A 23,722-nucleotide genomic window follows, 5' to 3' on the forward strand; every position below is an offset into this window, starting at 1 on the left:
GGGAAAAAAAAAAATCAGATGCTTACTGCGGCACTTCATCACCACTTACTTTACTTCTAACCAAGCCTGAAATGAAAATGACTAAAAGTCATTACCGTAAAATAGCTGATTAGAATCCCATGTGAACTGAGACAGTGAGTCCTGGCCCTAGCCATGAGACCAGGGCATCATAAGGCCAGTGAAGGCATGTGTTGACCTAGTGGTGGCTGTGTGTGCACTTTCACTGGGGGAAAGGACACTTGGCATCCCCCAGTCTGCACCAGACAGGCTGATGTGCCCCTAACCCTTGGGAATCACATGGAGAGCAGTGAGATCACCTTGCTGGAGCAGCCATAATCACAGCCACGCTTCACTCTCACCGCTGTGTGTGACCCAACAGCATGACATGGCTTTGGGTGCAGTCAGGGCTGCAGGAATGTGGCCCTCAGAGCCCAGCAGTGCCAGGGCAGAGCTGTGAGGTGACAGCAGGCCCACGTGCAGAGCCTGGCTCACTCATGGATGTGCACCCCTGAGAGCAAACACTGTTACAAAACCCAGCCAGAAGAAAAGTTTCTGGCTGGCTTTGGCATGTGAACAAACTGGCTTATTAGGCCACAGGTGCAAAAATGAGAACATGGAGTGAAAGTGAGGATAAAATGGAGAATTCTGGTGCTCTGCAGGTTTTGTGAAATAGGTATCAGGCCATGGAACCTGCTAGACACTGCAGGGGGCTCAGGGACAGGCAGGGTCTGTTTGCTGTGGGCCAAGGAGGGACAGCTGCAGGATTGGCTTTAGGATTGCAATCCAACACTACATTGCCTGGAGAAGGAGGGTGGCAGAACATCGCAGGGGGCTCAGTCTGGGCATTACCTCTGCTCAGGCAGGCAGGTCCAGCCTTGGCTTTCAACTCAGGCTTTTCAACTTTCTGGCCAAGCAAAGTCAAAGCAGAAGGGAGATGCATCAATCCCATCTCCTGGCAGCTTTAGGCAAGGAAATATCACTATTCAGCAGGAAGGAAGGGCCCTGATGTCTGCAGCCAATCTTGGATACTGCCACAGCAGATGACAGCTCCAGACTCTATGGATCAGATACATGTCATGTGTGGCTCTCCTTACCTGTATTTGCAGCCACCAGATATGTTTCTTACAGCTGGTTCTAAACTGGGTATATTGCAACACTATTTATATCACACAACTGCTGAGCCCCTCGGCACATGGTGGGGTGCTGACTTAGAAATAAGCTGATAATACAGTCATGGTAACACTACTTGCAGAGTCAGAAGAAAAATCTAAATATCCAGCACCAGCAGAAAATGTGTACAGATTAGTTTATCTCTGCACTCAATAGAGATAAGACCCCTTTGAAAAAAAAAAAAACAAACTAAGCTCCAGGAAACAGCAGAAAGGATGAAGTTAAGCACAATGTGGTGGATCGTGAGACATGCTGCCTGCTGGCATTGATACCTCAGAGTTCATCTGGAAATAAGGCCTTAAATCAGGGTGACAGGACAGTTCAGCCCCAGAAGAGGGGATTTATTTGGTGAGGGGCATGGGGTGTGAGGGAAAAAGGCAGAAAGAAGCACACAGACACCGTTCATGTGGAATGATAAATTCTCAGCTTAAGAATATCAAACAAGTACAGCTGGTTGGCAATGCCATGGCAGTTCTGGTGTTTGCTGTCTCTTGGCAATCCAGACTTTTCACAAGACAAATAAACATGCAGAAATACACGTGGGATGGGGAAGAGTTAAACATTGGTCTATACCAGTCAGATGACAATGCAAATTCACACCTTCCAAATGTATTGTGTGTCAGAAAGAACATAATTTCCTGCTGTTCAGAGGCAGCTTCTCTGGTTCACTGACCTTCCTTTTCTTCTCAGGTCCTATTACCTCTTCCTGGCTGAAGGCAAGGTTCAGGAGGTTTATCTGTAAGAACCATCAGAAACAGGGATCATTCTCACAGGGCACGCTCCTGTAACATGAGTTAAAAGGTACAGCTTCCAAAAGTGTCATGTGTGTGCCTGGATCCTCCTGGCTTTACTCAGTGTGATCCTGTTCTCCAGAAAAGCAATTAGGCAAGGAACCAAAACTGGAGTACTGGATGGAGCTGGGAATGTAACAGTTGTGCAAGCAACAGGTTCAGCTTCAGGGACAGGGAATGGATTTGGTGGCAAGGGGACAGGACCCATCTCCCCATCACTGTCAGAAAAGAGCAGGAGCAAGGAGATACTTGAGGAATATAATAGCTGTCAGGGCATTTGTTTCTCAACCAACCTCAGATAATCATAACATATGGAAAAGCAGGGGGCACTTAGGTGAAATTTGTCACAGCCTTTCAGGAGAAGACACACAGTCCCTCCATTTGTACATCAGGGAATTCAGTGTGAGCTGGTCAATCTCAGGGTTCAAAACTACCTGTGAGTCTGTGAAAAATAACTAAGCCAAGCAAACTTTTTCCCCAAAGGCTTAACTTCCCTCTAGAAAGACACAAACCTCTCCCAGAAATACTCTGAGCCTGTGACCCAAGAGGTTAAAAACCACAGATAAATATATGTGAGAATATAAGTGAGTCAATGGAACAGACACTTCAGACAGACCACAGGGAAATGGACAGCCAGGACGACAGCTGAAGTGTTGGCTGTGCCAGGGGACAAACTCACTTATCCTCCTTATCATGTCACATATTTGCATTTCTACAACAATAATCTGGAGCTGCTGAGAGCAATATGTGCTGTCGCCCACCCAGAAGGGACAAAGCGCAGTCTGGCAATGTGGCCTCTCTCACTGGAGCTGAGCTGAGGGGACACACCACAGCACAGAGCTTCTCCTCCAAAACAAAGTTCACTTGGATGACAGCGAGGTGAACAGAGAGGGAAAGGAGTGCTAAGAGAATTCCTGCTCCCAAACAGGAGTACCTCCCTCTAGTGTCACTGCAAGGCACGAGGAACCCCGGATCTGCAGCAGGGGAAGCACAAGGAGTTAATGAAGAGCTGCTCCAGAACACATCCCGGGGATGAGCACAAGGTCTCCAGATTACAAGATGTGGTCATTATAGAATTCCCCGCTCACGTCACCAAGGCTGGCTTTCCATCTGACCTTGGAATGAGGCTTCGGCAATCTCTGCATAGCAATGGGCTTTCTAATGTGTGAAATAGCTCTGATTAGGGATTAACAGCAAAATACTTTGCAACAGCCTCCCTTGGACTCTCTATCATGTTTCAATTTGTTTTTCTTCCCTCCTCTTCATTATGAGCCATACAATGTTGCTTAATGCAAAAGTACAATTTCCTTTCCCTAAAAACCCAGAAACAAGAATGTGCCAAAGTGGGCTGGGCAGGTTCTCCCTCACCCTGCACAGTCAGGCTGACAGAGCTTTCCAAGGCTGCCCAAGGTGTGTTTGCTTGAGGACAGAACCATGTGTTACAGCTCCTCACCTGATATTCAGCTGCTCCAACTGGCATTTTTGGCAGCTATTTACCTTCCTCTCCCTAACATCGTTTTAACCCGTCTGCTTCCTTCTATTTTTGAAGTGAAGGGCCCAGAGGAGGAAACCCTGCATCCAAACCTCTGCAGTGCTAACACAGCTGCAGGGTTTGTACCCTGTCCTGCTGGCCACACAACAAAGGGGCACAATTCCCAGTGTCCCAGACCCATCACGTAGATGAGGCAGCTCTCCTGTTTTAGCCAAAACCTAGCTAGAGCTGGTGCTTTAATTTCCTCTGCTGAGGAATGGATCTTCCACAGCCCAGAAAGCTACTCAGTGAAGGTTTTACCCCTTTGCTATTCCTCCAGAATTTCCTGCATGGATGGGATACTTGTAAGGTGGAGAAATAGCCACGATGAGCAGCTGCTTGCACTCCAGCTCCCCTCAGCTCTCCTGCCCTTTACCACAGGCAGCACGAGCACCTTGCGGGAACCTGAGATGAGGAGTGAAAACATCCAAGGAAGCCATGGAGAGCTCTAGAGAAGCACTATTCACCCATTCAATGAATCAGATGTCAACAGTGAGAGCTATTTCACCGCAGCCAACGTGTCCTGGCCTGTCCCTGCCCAAGCTCACGTAGGAACTTGGAGCCAGGAACAGACCCCAAGTCCAACTTCAGCTCCCATCCTTAACCAAACACTCCAGCCTCTTCCCCAGAAAAGCTGCTCTAAAGGGGATTAAGTCAGATCTGACGTGCTTATTTGACTTGAAGCAGAAAGTAAACCTCTTCAACGGTGTGGTGAGAAGCAGGAAATCCCTCCCATTGATTAAACAAACAATCAAAGCCTCCAGAAGTTAATTAATTCTAATTTTTCCCACGTACTGGGATGCATCACTTGAATAACTGATGTCAGATCTTGGGCTGTGAGAATGTTGTATTTCCTCATACACAACCTCAGCCCCACGGATGAGCCAGGAGCTGTAAAAGCAGGTAGGACAAGGTGCAGCCCCTTGCACCCTCACCCCAAAAAGGGACCATGCTGACAGGTGGGACAAGCCCAGAGGAAGCAGCAAAGGCAGCAGCAGCTCCATGACCTCCTGACTCTGAGTCCAAGGCAGAGTTCAGGGTCTGCGTCATATCATGAACACACTGTGAGTGTGAATCTCCTATTTTACTACGTGTAAAAAACCAATATTTTGCAGCAGGACTTTTCTTGTAGAACTGCAGTTAACTTGTGAATCATACAAGTGTTACTAATTTCTGGCATAAAATTCACAGGACAGCTGCGAGTTGTCTGGAGAAGATATCAGGCTAAAAATAGATTAGACTTAAAGCCTTTCCAAGGCAGACTGGTGGACGAAGCAGAGTGAGCAGACCACAGCCACACTGCTATTCTTAGATAGACACAATCAGGACCCAGGTTTTGTGCTCTGCAGTTTGCAATCCCCAGTGTCCCCACATATTCTGGCCAAAAATTCCCAGCATAAATTGAAGATTTACAGCTCCCCTGATGTGTGTTTTGCTTCCCAAGGCATCCTATGCAGAACAGCTAAAATTGCACAAGAGCATTTGTCTGTGTCCCTCTTTGTCCCTGGGCTGCCCCATGCTGGGTTTGGCACTTGGCAGATTTTATGTCCTCAGAAGAGTTCCCTTTGTCCAGGACATGGAGGATTTTGTTTGGTACCTTGTAACTATCCCCACAAATTCACAAGAACATGAATGTCAAAAGAAGTGCAGGTCCATCGAGCAAACTGGAAGAATAAAGGCTGAGATACAAGACTGAGCTGCTGAAATAAGGCAGAGTGACCCTCAGGTGTCAAGACAACACAGCTTGTGTGGAGGACTCTCATCATCAGGGATGTTAATCAGAGTGACCCGAGGCATCCTGTGATTTCAGCTGCAGCTATCACTGACTCAACAGCATAGCAAACTCTTGTCACTTCCAAAAATCAACCTGGTGACTCTTCAGATTGATCCCCTAAGACCTAATTCCTGCCTGCTTACTGACAGCTGGCTGCTTCGTGCTCCAAAGCACAGCAAAATCCCAGGGTCACAGGACACATCATGGTGTCAGTGGAAGGATAAGAGGAGATGGACACAAACTGAAACCACAGAAACAGAAATTCCCATAATGGTTTGTGTTGGAAGGGATCTTAGAGCTCATCTCATTCCACTCCCCTGTCATGAGCAGGGACACTTTCCACTAGCCCAGGTTGCTCCACAGCCCATCTAACCTGGCCTTGAGCACTTCCAGGGAAATACAAGAAATTCCATTTAAACATAAGGACAAACCTCTAATTTTTTTACTGTGAGGGCAACCAAGTAGTGGCTAAAGTCAGCCAGGGAGGTTGTGGAGCCTCCTTCCTTGCAGATACTCACCACCTGAAAGCACCAGGTCCTGAGGAATGCTCTCCCTTTCCCTGTGCTCTGAGCAGGTTGGTTGGCCCTGCTGACCCCGGTGGCTGTGCAGGGGTGGCTCTGTGGTTAAACCCCAGCACTGGGCTGCCATCAGTTTCCAGTGCCATGGTCACACTGACATCAGTGGATCCCTCCTGATTTCCATCTGGGCAGGAGGATCATCAGGCTGGTTACCATGAAAGCCAACTTACGCAGGTGGAACAATGAGGCACCCTCAGTGTGGTGCTGCTGTGGAAAGCTGCCACGTTTTTGTGCCCAGGAAACCACCACATCACTATCACCAATCCTCTTCCTTTTCCTCAGCTCTTTGTCATTCAGTGCCACTCTTTTGTCTCACACCCCGTCCTGCACCTCGTGTATCTTGTAGCTTTTAAAGGATTAATGAACAGATCTTTCCAGAGTATAAAAAATAATCCTTCAAAAATTTCTGTTAGAAGACAAAATTACCAATACCTCTCCTGCTAATCTCCTCCAGGGCTCTCAATCACACTGTCCACTTCCGTGAGGGATATTCTCATTGCTGGATCACAATCACTTCCCAAAATCCTGATTCCAACTCTGTAACTGAGGGGAAAAAGACCATGGACACTCTTTCTGCCTATGAGGCTGCTACCCAGCAGCCCCTCATGGGATATTAGATGTGTCCAACCTAAATTTATGTGGATTTCTCCAGAGGGTCTGGCTGCTAGAATGCACAGCAGGAACACATGGAGTGGCAGCCAGCACGGAAGCACCACGTCTTCCTGCAGATGTCCCTGTGGGAGCTGCCAGGGAATCTGAGGGTGCAAGGGTTAAATCTCCCTGGATCTGTGGGTGACAGGCCTCACCTCTGCATGCAGAGATCACTAGGAAACTGTTTCCTGCACACTAGACAGGGATAACTCATGGAAGGGATGAATGGCCCCAAGATACAGCTAAGGATCTGATGTGAACTGAGAGAAGCCAGGAATTTCCTGACCTCCCTGTCTCACTCCTCCCAGCATGGCCTGAGCTCACAGGAAGGAGAGGCAAGCTCATCTCTGAATCTTTCTCTCTTCATTGCTTGGGTCTGTGTAGCTTCAGCTGGTTTGGAGGAGAAAATGTTCTGGGAACTTCTCATCAGATACACTCTCTTGATAGACAGACAGAGATAAACCTTGCTGCTTTTTTTCTCTTCTGTGAAAGTTCAAGATAATGACATTGCCACAGAAAAATGCTTTCCTATTGCTCTGCACATGGCAGGTTTCATCCTTCAACTGCCTTCTGTCATGGCACTTCTGAACGTGGCTTGCCTGGGAAAAATCAGACAACAAAGGTCTTGATCTCCAAGCTGTTGTTCTGCAGTTGAACACACTTGTGCTGACCTTCACTGCCAGAAGGAAGCTGTGTACAACACTGCAGCTCAGCAGGGCACAGGAGCTATGGAGTGGTTTGGGCTGGAAGGGATCTTAAAGCTCATCCCACTCTACCCCCTGCCATGGGCAGGGACACTTTCCACTATCCCAGGCTGCTCCCAGCCCCAATGTCCAACCTGGCCTTTGGCACTGCCAGGGATCCAGGGGCAGCCACAGCTGCTCTGGGCACCCTGTGCCAGGGCCTGCCCACCCTGCCAGGGAACAATTCCTTCCCAATATCCCACCTATCCCTGCCCTCTGGCAGTGGGAAGACATTCCCTCTTGTCCTGTCCCTCCAGGCCCTTATTCCAAGTCCCTCTCCAGCTCTCTTGGAGCCCCTTTGGGCACTGGAAGGGGCTCTGAGGTCTGTATCAAGGTAACTGACACTGGTCCCTGGCACACTAGACAGGTATTACTGCATCATCCATGAAAGTCTGTGTCCACACAGTCCCTTGGAGAAGGAGCACGTGGCCAGGTAGCAAAGTCTTCAGCACGAGGAGCAGCAGCTGGAGGCCAGACAGACTGTCCTCTGAGGCCTAAAGCAGCCCTGATTCACAACACTTAGGTATGGACCTCTCCCCAGACATCTCAGCTGCAGACAGCTCCCGTCAGGAGAGCTGATCCACATGGCAGGAGCCTGCCTACAGCAGCCAGTGAATCCCAGAGCAGAACCCCTGAGCCATCCCTGCTCCCACTGGGATGCCCACACAATGCCAAGTGTCAACACTTGTCTCCCTCATGTCCCACAGCAGTCTACAAGCACGGCCAGCCTAGCAGCAGGAGCAGTGTCTGGCAGCAGCTGATGAAGACAGAAACTTGGGAGGCAGAGCTGCCTGGTGCTGTGCTGATCCAGCCACACCATTCCCAGCTCAGGGTGAGCCAGGGCTCCCTGCACGGCTGCCTCACTGTGCACTGAGACTGTGCTCCAAGGACCACCCCAGAACTCCAGCCCACAGCTTCCTGATGGGAGATAAATGCCTGCAGAGGCGTTCACATGGTCAGATTTTACTCATCTTCTAGTTCTGTTCCATTCCAAACTCATTCCACTGCAACATGTTTGCTTACACGAAGACAAAGCTAATCAAAATCAACTTTCAGGACAAGGACATTGAAGGATGTTCTTTACAAAAGGATAGAAGAGTTTGCTGAAGAACTCACAAGTTATGCCAAGTTCAGTGCAGGACCCAATTCTAGCAGATTTCTAAAAGTTAAACCAATGGGCAGCAATTCTCTATTTCCCCCAACTCTTCACAGCTCCTAAAATGTCAGTGGAAAGAAGGAAGATGCACGAAGATAGCACAGGAGGACAAACCCTTGGCTGATGCAATCAGAAGGCTCCTGAAACCACTAGAGGTGAGCTAATTTACATGCTGGTGCCTAACTCTGGATGATTAAGTGCAGAGATGCTCTGCTGGGAAAGGGCAATCTCTCATTTGATCCCAAGGATCATCAATCATGAGATGGCAGATAAGAAGCCAGAGGAGTACATGAAAATTTTTCCCCAACCTGCAAAGCCCTCTGTCAGAGACTTTCTGTGACCACTCCTAAAGGCCAGCTCCAGTTCTCACTGGGCAGGAAGAGCTGCTTCTCTTTTGGCAGATCCACAACCTTTCGCCTTTCCCATGTCAATTAGAGAAAAATAAGCCTTTAATACTTTCATTCCTGGTTTTCCTGAAGAGCTCTAGGTCAGCAAGATAATGACCAATAAACTCAATTCCAGTTTTTATTTTTGGTAACCAAGCAATCAGAAGGATTCACTCCAGCTGAAGAGCAGAAATGTGCTCACTCACATTTCCAAAAGCAACTTGTGACTGTGGGTAACCGTTTTGAACTCAGAACTTCTTGAATATCAAATCCTTGTGCAGACAGCAATTTTCTGTGACACTCCAAATTGTTCCGGTTAGTTCAGAAGATTTTGGCATTCCCATCCCAACCCAAGAGCTGGAAAACACTATTAATAGTGCCTGGATGGCAACAAGGTGTTCACATTCACACCCCACCAGGTCGGCTCCTCCCCATCTCTCCTACACCTGACCCTGTCAGACAACACCGAACTCAGACTTCCACCCCAGCTTCTCCTCATTTTTTAGGACAAACTTCACCCACCAGCTTGGCTTCCTGATTCACTTGGAATACACAATGGTCATTTGTTTTAACCACTTCCTTCAGAAAAGAAGGGAAAGTCCCTCTCATATGGAAAAAAGTGTCAAATTTTTATTAGTGCAAGCTTTACAGTGATGATTCTAACTACTGCCTTGACTTTGTTTTTCCCTAAACGGGGTGAAATATTAGCCAGTTTCTAAGCTATGAGATTTTAAAAATAGCATCAAAGAATACATTAAGAAAAGAATCTCCCAGGGCTTGGGATTTTTTCAAAGTCTTTGGAAGCACATGATGGATAAAGTGATTCTTCCATTTTTCAGCAACTAATGCTGTTTCCACCACCTTCAGACACTCTCACTCCTGCTACCGAATTCTAATGAAATGCACATGCTGAGAGAGGTGTCTGGTGCTGTGCTGGCCATCGTGACAGCCCCAAAAGAAGGTCAGAGCATGAATCAGTGGGGCAACCATGAGTCGCAAACAAAAAAGGCTCCTGTTTTCACAGACAACTGAATAAACAATGATCAGAAGGAAAGCGGAAAAAAAAAAATGTCATTAAAGTTTGAAAAATACCAGCCTAGGCACACAAGTTCACTTCTAAGATCCAGAGTCAAGGCAAATACCTCACAGATGCCTTTAGAATGACAGGGTGAGTTGCAGTCTGCAGTTGCTGTCTGGGTTAGACACCCCGGGATTCTTTTCAACAGAGGCGGGGAAAATTTTAGTAGCAATTTCCTACTCTCGTTAACTTATCCTGTAAAGATGCAGTTTCTGACCATTCAGGCTCACATGATTCTCAGCTAATTTGCATGGGAGGAGAATCAAGTGGCAAGTCTGGTGGTATTCAGAGATTTGCCATGTCACCGAACAAACCTCTGCGTGTGAATTTCGGTTCAGATGGTGACTCAGGGTTTGGCTGGCCAGCCTTCAGGGTGGGATTAATTTTTTTACTTATCTGAAACAACCTACCTGGTCTATCCTAATTCCTTGGGTTGCCCCAATAACCATCAAAAAAGAGATCAGTACCTCCAGGGGATAATTCTTTCTAGCCCAGAGGGGTAACCAAAAAGAGACAGGATTCATTAGGTACCTGTGACTCACATGTAAAGAGAGTCTGGAAGCAAGAGGGGAGAGGTGAAGACCATATTAGGCAAAAAATACACCCTTCAAACCTAAAATAGGGTAGTGATTTCAGACCCTTAATCCAAAACCACCCACAGGTAAACAAGCCTGGCTGGGACAGAGATAGGCTCTGTGTGCATTACTCAGAGGTACCAACTCCAGAGAACAGAATTAAATTCTGGTACTGGGCAGAGGAAATAAACTGATTGTGGAAAGCTTCTTCCTAAATGCTTCCAGTATATGTTTACATCCCTCTGCTACTCTGTAGCCTCTATGTATTGTGACCCTGCACAGTAAATCCACTAATGTTAGTGAATTTTGTGTCATCTTTGATGATGCAATGATCCATGGCAGTGTATTCCCCTGTGCCTGGAGTATCTCAGAACCACTAAAGCTTCCTCACCTCCTGACACGCCCTTGAGCAAGGCATCCTGTCTGTCTCCTTGATTCCTCTCTTCTTGCTACCTGCAACCCAAACAGCAAAGCAAAATTAGCTGCAAAGTGCTTAATTAAAAAAAAAAATAAAATCTGGAAGCCTGACTAAACCACTGAGGCAGAAATCCCATGAAATTGTGTAAGCTTTGCTCTCAGACACTGCCAGCAGTGGCAGTTTATTCCTAGAAAGAGAGATTTCAGCATGAAGTGTCATCTGAACATGAGCTTGCAGCAGCTCTATCAATTATAATCTCCCTTTTAACCTGGATCTATGAAAACAAAGCTTATGTCTAGACATGCCCTAAGTGTGAGGAGTGGGCGAAAGGAGGGGAGATCTCTCCTGGTTAATATTTATTAACCTTTCAGACAGTTTCAATAAAATTTGAGGGGGTGTCCAAAGTGCCTCAGTGTCATGAGATGAGGCAACTGTTTAGAGAAGGAGGATCCTGTAAAAATCCCCAGAGCAACAAAAATGGCAGGATGAGTTAATTCCTTATTAGTCATTGGGGAATCTGCAGGAGAAAGACCTGCAAAGGTGATTTCACAGGCAGGGAAGCTGCTTTATCCTACTGCCTGGCAATCCCAGGAATGCTATTTACCATTTTGTCACTAGATGGTATTGTTCCACAGGCTATATCCCAGAGCCTCGAAGGTCAAACAGCGTGGTATAGCACAGGCTGGGTTGATTAAAGGCACAGAAAAGGCTTTTTTACTCATGTATTTTAATGCATCTTTTTCCATATGGAAGTTATTAGCAAAAGTCAAACTGTAACAGCTAAAGGAAAAGAGCTTTGTTGAACATGGAGATAATGTAACTCAGTTTTGATGATCTGGACATTCCTCTCTCCATATCTCAAAAAAACTGCTGAGATAAACAGGTACAAAGATACTGATACAAAATCAAATGTTTCTGTTAACAAACCAAGCATAATCAACCAGCCCTTTGTTACAATTCAGTCTGACCTGACACAAAATTCAAACAGCCTGACAAATTTTGCTCGTTCAAAACTTAAATATTAGAGAATCACAGAATCATGGAATGGGCTGGGTGGGAAGGGAACTTAAAACCAATCAGCATTACCCCCTGCCATGGCAGGGACACCTCCCACTGTTCCAGACTGCTCCAGCCCCAATGTCCAGCCCAGCCTGGGACACAGCTGCTCTGGGCACCCTGTGGCAGGGCCTGTCCAGCCTCCCAGGGAACAATTTTTTCCTCTAATATCTCAAATAACCAACTGTTATTAACAGCACTGAAAGACCTTACCCAGGACATTGTGTGGAATAAATTATGCTGGGATGCAATCAGGAGCAGAAGCTCCTTCAGTTTTGAAACTGAGCCTTTACCTTTATCTTCAAGGCATAAAGAAGATGCTTCTGTTTTTCTACCTGGATGGGTGTCACTTATGTCCCCTTCATGCTCATTTGAATCTGCTCTGACAGAGCAATTCTGGTTCTGTAAAACAAATGATGTTTTGTCTTAATAATATAACCTAAAAATATACCCAGGTGGTAAATCCATAAGGAAAATGTTTCTTTTAAGGAGGTTTTTGCAAGATAAATTCTATTCTTCTGGTGAGAATCAAATAGAGGTATTTCTATACCTTTGTGCACTCCTCCTCCTCCTCATCTTCCTCACAGTCCAGCCCTTGGTGGGAGATCTCAGTAGGGCCATTCTTCTGGATCAGGTTGCTGTCAGCCTTCTTCAGCCTCTTCTTCTCAGCTGTCACTCTGACTTTCATGAGGTGGAAATCAGTGGAGACTGAGCCCACTTTCAGGTTGATGGGATCCCCAGCAAATAAGAGGTCACCAGGGCTGCCATCTTCCTTGAAGCCAGGGGGCTGGTAATCCTTGGGAGTGACTGCACAGGAAGAAGGAACCCCAAGAGGTCAGGTAAACGGAGTTCCATCTCTCCTCAGTCTGATTTAGAAAGAGCAGTTATGAACCAGCTTCAAGTACCATTAACTACTAAAAATATTCCAGGTTTTTTTGGGTATTTTTAGGAGGAAGCGACAGAATGCAAAGAATAAAATGAACTGAGCAAATGTTATCAGGGAGCTCAAAGAAAAAATTACTTTAGGATGCTGAGATACCATTAAAGTGCTGGAGCAAAACCTGACATTGCTTGTTCCTTAAAAGGAAGAAGGATTTTTCCCTTTCACACCACATAGCTGTATTTCTTATATGGATTTCAAACCTTTCCTAAAAACATCTGCCATCCCTGTGCATCAGAAAGATTTACTGGGTTACACCTTTTCTCAGTGCTATCAGCCAACAGCTTCTCCCATCTCACCTTTTCTATGCTTTATTTTATTCACAGGGCTCACACTTACTACAGAGACTGATGGGACTCTTCCCCAAGGCACACACTGCTCTCCACCTACCGTGGTTGTAGTAGAGGAGTTTCATGCTCAGGGTGATGTCATTGGGCAGTGGCCCCAGGTCCTGCATGAGCAGGTACAGGGTCCTGAGCAGGAGCCTGCTGGCCTGTTTGACATCCTTGCTGCACAGCCCAGCCACAAACTCCCTGTGGTTGCTGCAATCAAAGAAGAAGAATGGATTTGTTATCCTCAGTCATGAATATTCACGATCCAATTACACACACAGAGCACCCACTGACTTGTCTGAAACCACCAGTGACAAAGCTACAATGTCTTTATGTAATTTCCAGATAAACAGGGAAGTGAAACAGGCTCCAGGGATGGGGAGGCATCTGCAGAACACCCGCTCCAAACTCAGAGGCCTGGCATTTACATTTGAACAGATTTCGGAGCTGGGGCAACCATTATACAAATGTCATGACTCACTTGTTTGAACATGATTAAATTGGATCAAAGGACCATAAAACAAGTGCCTTTCACCTAAGCAATTTCAGGAATGAGAGGAATGAGTTGAGGATCCCATCTGAAGCCGATTCATCACAGGGGCTATTTTCAAGTCCATTCTGCAGTTTTTGAAGAGAAGTGAATTGCATGTTCTCACTCAATTCCATGTAAGAAAAAGCAGCTCAGAGGCACATTTTTCAGCAGTGACAAAGGGGCATTCCTCTCACCTCCTTCACCCATCCAAATGTCAGTTGGCTGCTCCAAGCCAGCAGTCCAGACAGAGACCCATGGGTGACATGAGTGGGATGAATGGCACTCCAGAGGAGTTTGTTTCTCTTTGATTAAAACTGAGGTAGATGAGATGAGCAACTCAGAGCAGCCAGCCAACTTCAGACAGAGCAGATGAATCACTGTGTGACTAAGGGACCTGAACTTCCCTAACTTTCAATGAGAAGAGGTCATAAAGATGTGTAGCTCCTTCATTACGTCTTTGGAAGACCCCTGACACTATGTGTAGGCTGGAGGGTGCCCAACACAATCACCCCAAATTGCATCAAAAGCAGTAAAAAAGTAACCCAAGAATATCCCAGAGTAAAGCTGACTGACTGACCCTCAGAAAGGAACAAATTAAGACCAATTCTCCTTTCCAGCTGAACTTCTTTGGGTCATGAAAATGGAGTGGCTGTGGAACAGCTTGACTTCCCAAGGTATGGAATCACAGCATCATTTAAGTTGGAAAAGACCTCTAAGATCATGAAATCGAAACTCTGTGGTATTAGATGTGCACTGTGGTCCTTGATTAAATCCTGCATGTTCAGAAACGTACAGGGAGAGGAAAATGCTGGCAGTGCCTAAGGTGGAATATCCATCACCATTACAAACTGTGGGATTAGCAGATCAGAAATGGCAAAAGGAAAGTTCATAAGAAAAAAAGAAATGAGATGCCCATAGGAATTAACAGGTCAAGCACTACTTCAATATGGGAATAACACTGAGAATTTGATGCAGGAAGGAGTCAAAAAGCAGAAGATAAGGAACAGAACCTTGGAAGGAGTGGGATCTGTGCAAGGAATTCCCCCCAAATCCGTCTAAAATAAGGCAGGGACCATTTAGGAGAAAGTTTCCCCTTACCCCTTGGATGTGATGCTGCAGCCTCACAAAACCTCTCTCCCAGAGTGATTAACTCCGAGTTTGCACAGGGCAGCTGCTGCAGATGTAAAAGGCAGCATTATCAGCTGAAGGAGCTGATAGCAAAGATGACACAATTCCCTGATCTGTGCCAGAACTCTGGATTATTAAAGACTGCAGGGACACGCATGAGCCTGCCACAACACTGCCAATCCCCAAGGAAACAGAGCCCAGGAATCCAGTGCCACAGGCTCTGAAGCCTCAGAGCACATTCAAGCATGACAGGGAGATGGCTAGGCCTCTCCCTAGATGACACAAAGGACATCCAAGCTCCATGTGGGGACTCTCCTTATTTCTAGGAATTAATGAGTAAGGCTGATTAAAACCCTAAAATACTCAAGGACTATTATCCTTCAAATCCCAGATCTCCTCTTCCCCTCAGTGTGAGGACACTGGACAGCATCTTTGAAGTAGAAATGGAGGGCACAGCCAAAGAGTCCTTCCAGAGATAATTCAGATTTGCCCAAAAGAAAATAGTTTTGCCTTATGGCTGAAAATTATTTGGATGTGTTTAGAGAAAGAGCAGCTAAGGGTACACTTCAGGAGTGCTGGGGAGGAGCTTCCTGAGGAGCACACAAGACAGCAGAGCTCTCTTGCTGTCCAGGCAGGTTCCAAGATCCATCTTTCACCAGTGCCAACTGCAGAACAAAGTAAAACAGGTTAATTATTTTTTTTTGCTTTGGTCATAGCAAATGGCCTTTGATACCATTTATTTGAAGCTCCACAGGATTATGGCCTACTAAACACAGCTTTAAATATCTAACAGAGAATGCCAAAAAGAGGCAAAAAGCTGCTGCTTCCTGCCACATGTTTTGCATCACCAGCTCAGGCACCCTAAGTGAAAGTTCTCTCAGGTCACCCACGCAGGGCTGCTCAGGCAGAACACATGTATGCAAATGCTCAAGGGAAAAAAAATCCAGGGCACAGGATCATGGTGAAAGGGCTCAAACCTGAGCAAGCTTCATCTGAAAGCACGAGGCTGCCTTGTGGAAGTGCAAGAACACTTGTTAGCTGAGACAGCAGCAAGCTCAACAACTGGGCTGGTTTCTGCATGGCCTCCCTGATGAGGCACCACTTCTGTCAACTGTCCTTGGCTCAGGTGTACTCTGAGGGCCTTGTGGTGCTATGAAAGAGCATTTCAGCTCATCCTCCCAGCAGTTCATACCCTGTAAGGTGAATATCCTCAACTCTGATGGTATTTACATCTGCTTAATGACCTGGACCTGCTCAAACCACAGAATCACAGGATGGTTTGGGCTGGAATGACCTGAAAGCTCATGCTGCTCCTCCCCACCCTGCCACCTGCACAGACACCTTCCACTAAACCAGGTTCCTCCATCCAACCTTTGGACACTTTCAGGGATGGGGAGTCCACAACCTCTCTGGGCAATCATAAAGTGCAGCTTCTTAGTACTTCAATACACAGTTTTTAGTGTAACCCTGAGAAATCAACCCAAATCCTTACCTGCTGATGTCCATCTGAGGCACCTTGTTTTTGTACTTGAATTTGAATTGATACATTTCAGTGACTGTCTAGAGATGCAACAAGAGAGAGAAGCAGAAATGGATCACTTTAAGAAACAAGATGTGTCCTGAGCTTGGAGAGTCATTTCACACTCTCTGCCATTAATTCTGCCACAGAATTAATCTAGTGACATGCTGACAATTTTAACTCTATTATTGCTACCACAGGCTTTGGCAAATTCTCTTAACAGCTAAATCTTACCTAGCACTGAAAGAATCACAACAAAATTACAAACTTCCTGCCTCCTCCTTCCACTTCCTCTGTGGGTCTGGCTCTCCAACTTCAGTCTCTAGCAAGGCTCCAGGGCTGGCCAGTCCTCCCAGTGTCCCTTGCTAAAGGAAAACTGGGAAGCTGCACAGGTGACCAGTACCACAAGGAAGCCTGGCCCCATGCTCTGTATGGGGACAAGGGCCTGGAGGACTCTTCCCACAGGGAAATCCAAACAATACTGCATGGGAAATAGCTGAACTTCACTGGTCTTGGACTCTTTTTGAGGTAGACAAAAATAGTGGATGATTTTCCATTTAAAAGAATTAGAGAATAAAACACTTAGGAAGAACAGACAGCTTCCCCCCAAGAGAAAGGGTCTATTGTACACCAATTCCATGCCTATAATTCACTTTTTCCAGAGACAATGAGGTCGATTAGTAGGAGCTCAGCTGAGCTCTTAACTCTGAGCTTTCCTTGCAAATCCCAGCCTTGGCATGGCTCAGCTCCCGCTCTGTCCCCAGACTCCGAGGTGCCACACAGCAGAACCGGAACCAGGTTCAGATGCAAAGGCTCTGAAGCGGTTCTCTGATCCCCAGCGCGGACGCAGACCCCCACTCCTGGATCACACCCCCAGGTGAAACCAAACAGAAACACAACAGGGAACACCGAGGAGGACTGGCACCACCTGACACACCCATGCAGATCTTAATGGATTTCTGACTTCTGCCTTACACCTCCCTGCATGACAGACCAGCTCTTTTAATCAAGGCTGTTAAAAAGGTGGTTTGCAAATGAGTAATGTTGAATTTCCCATTTTTTCTCTTTGGGAAAGGAAAACAAAACTGTGAACATGCCCATTAGTTGTCTGCTAACATCCCTGCCTGAGGCCCTGGTGGGCCCTCAGTCGGGTGTTTGATCACAGTGCAGCTCACTGAGCTGGCACTCTGGAGTGAAGGCACAGGAACAGAAATGGGGTCACCAAGGAGCTATGTCAGGGTAGGACTTAAGCCTCCACTCCACTCTGAATACAAATGTACTCACCCATGCCTTCAGCTGCCTCAAAGATTAATTAAGACTCTTTCTTACCTCGGGATTAGTGTAAATCTGTAACAAGAAAGCACAGTGAGGACATTCTCCCTGGGACAACTTGAACCAGTAACTAACAAGGATTTTTCAGTTTACAGCAGAGACTGTGCTGTCTTTAGTGTGGGATCAGAGAAAGGAATGGCTGGTATAGAGCCTTCCTCTATCTGCAGTCAATACTTACCACTTCAAAGACAGGTGAAGACACTCATGTGTGCAATACTGGAGGAATGAGGTTAATTCCCATTCCAGCCCTCACAGGCAGCTATGGATGCCTGGGATTTAACTGCTCAGATGATGCACAGGGTAGATGGTGAGCAAAGCTCCTGGCGCTTTGCAGGGGGCTGGGGCCAACAGCTGCCCAGGGAACCACCAGTGTGTGGTTTCTCCAGGACCAGATTAATAAGGAGGACCCCTCTGCAGGGGGAAATGGAGAGCACATGGCAGCCTCCCTGATAGGAATCACTCTCAGAGTTTAAGGAGACAAATAAGGCCTCAGTCAGAAGTCTGACATGCTGAGAAAAACATTCCCATGCAGCCTTGAACTCTACATTTACTGTATCTAAGAAAGGTCACAGCTCTATTAAAAATCACACACATTTTGGCTTCTCCTTAAGAAAGGCACAAATGGGTTGACATAACCTTGAGTCTCTATCTCTTTCAAGCAGGGGAGGGGAGAGAAAACCACTTTGTATTCATTTACTTACTGCAAGGACAGCCACGTGTAGCTAAGGAGAGAAAACCAAAACAAAACACAAAATCAACATCTAACCTTAGCGGGCAAGGAAAAGCAAGTCCTATCAAACCCCGACTGCCTACACAGGGAGAAGGAATAGATACACTCAACAAACCAGGAGTCAAAACCCTTTTTGCAGATTGTTCCCAGCACAGCATCAGCAACACCTAGTGGCCAGTTTGCCTGGCTTGACATAGTTTCCCAAAAAACAACTCCATGCTCAGTAATCCCCCTTGGGACTCCTTTCAAACAAATCCCCAAATACTGGTTTAAAACTCTTCACAAGAGCATCTGTCCCTACTGAAGGTTAATATTTGCTTTCTGCTAGGAAATTCCCCAAAGGTATTTAATTTATGCTCTATCAAGGAATTGCACGTGGGACTGCCCTTAAAAACAATCTTATAACATGCATTCAATCCCTCCGTTTTTTCTCAATCCTTGTCAAACAATTAATTTATGTCTCTCATGAATAACAAAGGGCTACATACCTCCTAGAGCTGTCAGCAAGCACTAAACAGTGTTCACAACACTGTTAATTGTGCACACAGATCATCAGTGCCAGAACAACCAGTGCTCCACCTGCTCTGGAGGAGCTGGGCTGGTGAACAGTGCTGACACAGAGCACAGCAACTAGTGCTTTTTCCTGTGCAGGGCAGTTTTTATGTGAAAATCAGCAAGGAATATGAGCACTAGCTAGCTGGTTTTGTCCTGGAAGCAGTTACATACCTTGTTTGGTGAATTAAGGGAAAAAAGAAGGGATAAATTCTGAGCCTGAGAGAAAAGCCAGGAGGGTTAGAGAACATGAGATGAAGGGGAAAGATTAGGGAAAAGGAGATGAAGGACAGAAGCACAGAACCTCTCTCGAAAAAACAAAAACAGGCAGGAGATTCAGATCTCAGCTCTGCCTGGCAGGATCTCTATCAGATGTAAGAGAACACAAATGTAGAGCACAGAATTAAGAAAATCCATTGCAGGCTGCAAATTGGTTCCCACACCACGGAGAGCCAGGAGAGCCCAGAGAAAAGTGGACAGGATTTGAGCTTAAGGCATAAAATCCCAAATCTCACACTCAGGGCAAGGTCTTTCCCCTGTCCCACAGCTGTAAAGGGTTTTGTGTGCATCAAAGATCCCAACACAAACACAGCAGGAATGGAAGGATAGTTTTGTCCTTACTTTATGAAGAAACAGGACACTAATAAAAAGTGAAAAAAAAACACTTACATACTGCTTCTCCAAAGCATCAAAACAACCTTGAATCCTGCCAGGGAAAAAAACCCATGTTAATACTAACCAGCAATATTTATCTCCTGATCTGTAAACATACTCATTAGATGCAGGTTAAAGGGCATTTTTTTCTGGAATTAGGTCAACACAACCAACAACATTTGGGACTTGTGAAGTCCTTTTCAGGTCTGTCCCAAAGGCAGCGTTCTCCTTTCTGCATCTGTGTGCTGTTTATACTTCTGGGGCATTATCTGTCAGCCCAGAGCCTGCTTGAATCCTGACAAAGACAAGGATTGGAGGCCAAAGGCTGGCTCTGAGTATGTTCCTGCTCAGTGCTCTGTTCCAGCTCCCCAGTGAGAGCTTTGATGGCTCTTTTCCCATCAGCCTTGTACAGAGCTCGGCTCAATCTGAACATGTCTGGTCTTGTAAATCTTTGTTATCTGATGCAGAGTTTACAGCAATGGATTTTCTCAAAGTAGTAAATATTCTTTGAAGCATAAATGGCCAGATATTTACTCTTGGAGTCAAAGGATGTGCAGCAAGGTATCTCCCTAGCACATCAGGGACAGTTTTTCTGCTTGTTGGGAACATGCCAACTGTGAAATACATGCTGAAGAAAACTGTGGGGTTCTTAGGGAGATAAAATATTGTGCATACTGAAAAACAAGTGCAAGAATCCCTATCAAAGTGAAACTAGAGAAAATAAAACACAACAGAAAGGATCTCATGATAGTCTTTACCCTCTCTCTGCACCTCTGCTGCCACATGTGCTCTGGGGCCTGACCATGACCTCACTGCAGCCAACACTTCCACAGACCTTGAACTCACATGATCTCAGTCACTAATTCTGTCCTGCTTACACAGGGGCCACGCACCCCCAGCTGCAGTGGGAGCTCCCCTGGCACCAGGGCATGATGTTTTCCAGTTCAGGAAGAAGAAGAATGCAGGGGCAGATGTCTCCTACTCAGCACAATCTTGTCTTGGTTTCGCTGTTACTCACTTACCACTTGACTATCTGCAATGATCCCAGACAGCTTTTATCTTCTCGGAGAATTTTTAGACAGAGGTCTGCAAAACCAGATTTAGCACATAGTTACAATCCTTATCACAGTTCTTGGGCAAACACTGAAACTAAGTCTCTCCATCCTCCCTTTTTTGGATAAAAGCTTTATCTGAAGGTCCTTCCTGAGCGGAAATGCTGGGTTTCCACCAAGTCCCAGGTGGGCTGACACAAGCTTATTGCTGGGTTTGCAAATGTCAGAGCTTTCCTCAGAAGCCCTGGGCTCTCTCAGAAGAAGGGATGGAGTTGCAGTTTTATTACAGAACACCAGCAGCTTCATCTCTCCTCCCTCCTCTTCTCTACTCCATCCTTGACCACTCCCTTACACCTTCCCTTCTGCATTCAGACTTCATCAACATCCATGTGAAATGATGTCCCAAGGACTGTGCTTACAATAAACTTTCTGTGAAGCTTTTCCACACAGCCCCTTCTACCTGTGCTTCCAGGCATTCAGAACGGCAAAAGGCACACCTGTCCTACAGGTGAAAATGGGCATTAATAACACCTTAGGATTCAACCAAGGGGCCCTTGAAGATGGCAGCAGGCCTGATGTTAACACCCCTCATCAAAAAGGCACTAGACAGACCTGGCATTTGACCAGGGGCTTTTCAGGGTTAGGAGATCAAGAACCAATTTGGGATTTCCGTGCCCTCAACCAAATCTTCCAAGTACATATGAACATGTTTCAGGGCAAATAATGCCATAAGGGACAACAGAGAAATGGACTGGAATGCATGGGGACATTTCACACCTTGAATGATCACAAAGATCTTCATGAATCAAATCATCACTAATTCTTGGAATCATGTGACAAGAGTTTGGTTCTGAAAGTTCTTTTTTTTCCTTAAAAAGTTCTGATTCCCAAAGCACATATGAGATGAGATCGTTTTCACAGAAATAAACCCCAAATCCCAACAATGTTTTACAGTGAAGGAGGGATTATTTAAATTAGACATAAGTCAGGTTTTTATAATGAGGGGGGTAAAACACTGGCACAGGTTGCCCACAGAGAAGGTGGATGCTCCATTCCTGGAAGTATTCAAGGTGAGGTTGGATGGGGCTTGGAGCAACCTGGTCTACTGGAAGGTGTCCTTGACCATGGCAGAGGGTTGGACTTGATGGTCTTTAAAAGGTCCCATCCAACCCAAACCATTCCACAATTCTATGAAAATGGACAAATCTAATTTCAGCCTCCCAATGAAAATTTGAAATGTGAACTTCATGGGTTCAAAGATCCAAAAGAAAATAAAACATTCCAGTAAGAGTAAATTTTTAAGACTTTCTGTGTTTTAAGTCACTCTCCTGGCTCTGAGACCTGATTCATGGGGCTGGCAATGCCAAGGAATGACTCTAAACCAAGAGGAACACCAACAAAGAAGCCAGGAGCTCAAGGTTGTCTTCCAGGCTCTCTGTCAGAAGTTCTGTCTGCACCCAGACTTGAGAAGATTTGAGAATCTGTAGCCAACCCCCACTCAAAGTGAAGTCACCCACATGTGCAGCCAGAAGATAACACATAAGGCAGACTATAGATAAAATGCAGTAAGTAGCAAGAAGTCCTCAGCACAAAGTGCAGGTGTTACCATCCAGATAGCGAGTGCCATAGGAGCTCTCTGGGAACAGCCCCCTCATGTAGGTTATGCAGGACACAGAGATGGCCAGGAGCCTTTTCACCAGCACCAGGGACTGCTGCTCTGTGGTGATGCTCTCAGGGAACAGCACTGCCGCCTGGAAAAGCATGGCAAGGCCAGAAATAGCACCTTCTTAAGTGTAACACAGATTATATTTAGAAACAAGTCTCAGCAGGTGGGAAGAGGGTAACTTAGAAATATAACATGAAATTTTAAGGTTTCTCTGGTGTTTAAGCTAGGCAGGGAAGACTCGTGAGTGAGGTGGGTGGATTAAATGATTTAAGGGCAGAGTTCAATAGATCTGACATCATTACCCAGATGCAGAGTGCACTGGTTGGATGTGCCCTCCCCTTTATCACATTCCCACCCCCTCCACTGCGCCAATGCTGGCACTTAACACACAGCCACTCCTCAAAAAAGGTGAGCAGTTTTAATTGTGGAGTCACACAAGTCCAGGGCTGGTGTGGCAACCACTGCTGTACCAAAGGCTGCTGTTTTGAGCTCTGGCAGCAGCCTGAGCTGCCAACAGAGTGATTTTAACTCCAAGCTGTAAAACAGCACCTGGAGCTACAGTAAATACACACTGCATGATGCCAACAGGAACAATGCAGTGGACACTGCACTAAATTTAGTTCTTCTATTACTTTATTGCTGTTCTTCCCGCTAATAAAGCTCTGTGCACACCTAATGAGCCTAGATTTATTGAGCCAAATCATGTCAGAGCCCCACACTGCCTCTCACTGAATTGGAATTAATCCAACTGAGAACAGTGCAGACAACAGAAAGGTTTCCTACCTCCGCAGGCACAGGCGTGCCAGGCCGCAAACCAAGAGCTAAGATTGTCTGCACCACCATATTTTAATTTTTTACCTTAGAGGGCTTTTTCTTTTGCTTGAGTAGCTGCTGAGCAGCCATCCTGTGTTTCAAAGACTTGCCTTCCACTTGTAACTAAAACCTGAAAAATAAAGAAGGCATGAGACACATAGAAAGCACAGTTACTATTTCTCATCTATATTAAAGAATGAAATTCCTCAGAGTTTGAAAGCTAATTGCCAGGAAGGACAGGTAAAGCAAAGCAAACCAAGGGGACTCCATGGTACTGAGCCTGCAGAGCATGAAAACTCCTGCTCACTGGTAAACAATCAATAGCATTTGAAATTCTGGGCCACAACTGCACGTGGTGTCAGTCGGTGCCACTTCAGAATGCATTTCTCATATTCCAAACCACAAATGTTAATTCCTACAACCATTAGAGAGTGTGAAGGGGGAATGGGAAAGAACTGGAGATCTGCCAATAGTACTTAATATCTTAGCAAGGATAAGCAGGAAACATGCTAACATCGGTCTTGGCCAGAATAAGGGAATGATTCTTCTGGGACACCTTGAAATG

At 46.0% G+C, this 23,722-nt stretch overlaps 1 protein-coding gene across 1 annotated transcript; it reads right to left on the reverse strand.

The window, feature by feature from the left end:
* Window positions 1-1,571: 1,571 nt before the first annotated feature.
* Window positions 1,572-23,288, reverse strand: HORMAD2 (HORMA domain containing 2). The gene is made up of 12 exons (XM_059863753.1): window positions 23,203-23,288; window positions 22,276-22,429; window positions 20,649-20,715; window positions 19,642-19,678; window positions 18,392-18,412; window positions 17,688-17,705; window positions 16,332-16,399; window positions 13,238-13,389; window positions 12,458-12,714; window positions 12,201-12,309; window positions 10,825-10,886; window positions 1,572-1,906 (listed from the first exon to the last, which is right to left on the reverse strand). The coding sequence occupies exons 1-12, from the start codon at window positions 23,245-23,247 to the stop codon at window positions 1,790-1,792; spliced, it is 1,107 nt and encodes a 368-aa protein (XP_059719736.1). The 5' UTR covers window positions 23,248-23,288; the 3' UTR covers window positions 1,572-1,789.
* Between the last annotated feature and the right edge of the window lie 434 nt (window positions 23,289-23,722).

The sequence above is a fragment of the Haemorhous mexicanus genome, chromosome 19 (genome assembly GCF_027477595.1).
Source record: "Haemorhous mexicanus isolate bHaeMex1 chromosome 19, bHaeMex1.pri, whole genome shotgun sequence".
Lineage (NCBI taxonomy): Eukaryota > Metazoa > Chordata > Aves > Passeriformes > Fringillidae > Haemorhous > Haemorhous mexicanus.

Bases quoted from the DNA above. Each gene is read 5' to 3' on its own strand.
- HORMAD2 (XM_059863753.1), bottom strand. From the start codon at position 23,247: ATGGCTGCTCAGCAGCTACTCAAGCAAAAGAAAAAGCCCTCTAAG. The intron at 22,430-23,202 runs GTAAAAAATTAA...ATGCTTTTCCAG, and splicing joins AAAAGAAAAAGCCCTCTAAG to GCGGCAGTGCTGTTCCCTGA. The intron at 1,907-10,824 runs GTGAGGAAGCTT...TGGTTCTTACAG, and splicing joins GCTCAAGGGCGTGTCAGGAG to ATAAACCTCCTGAACCTTGC.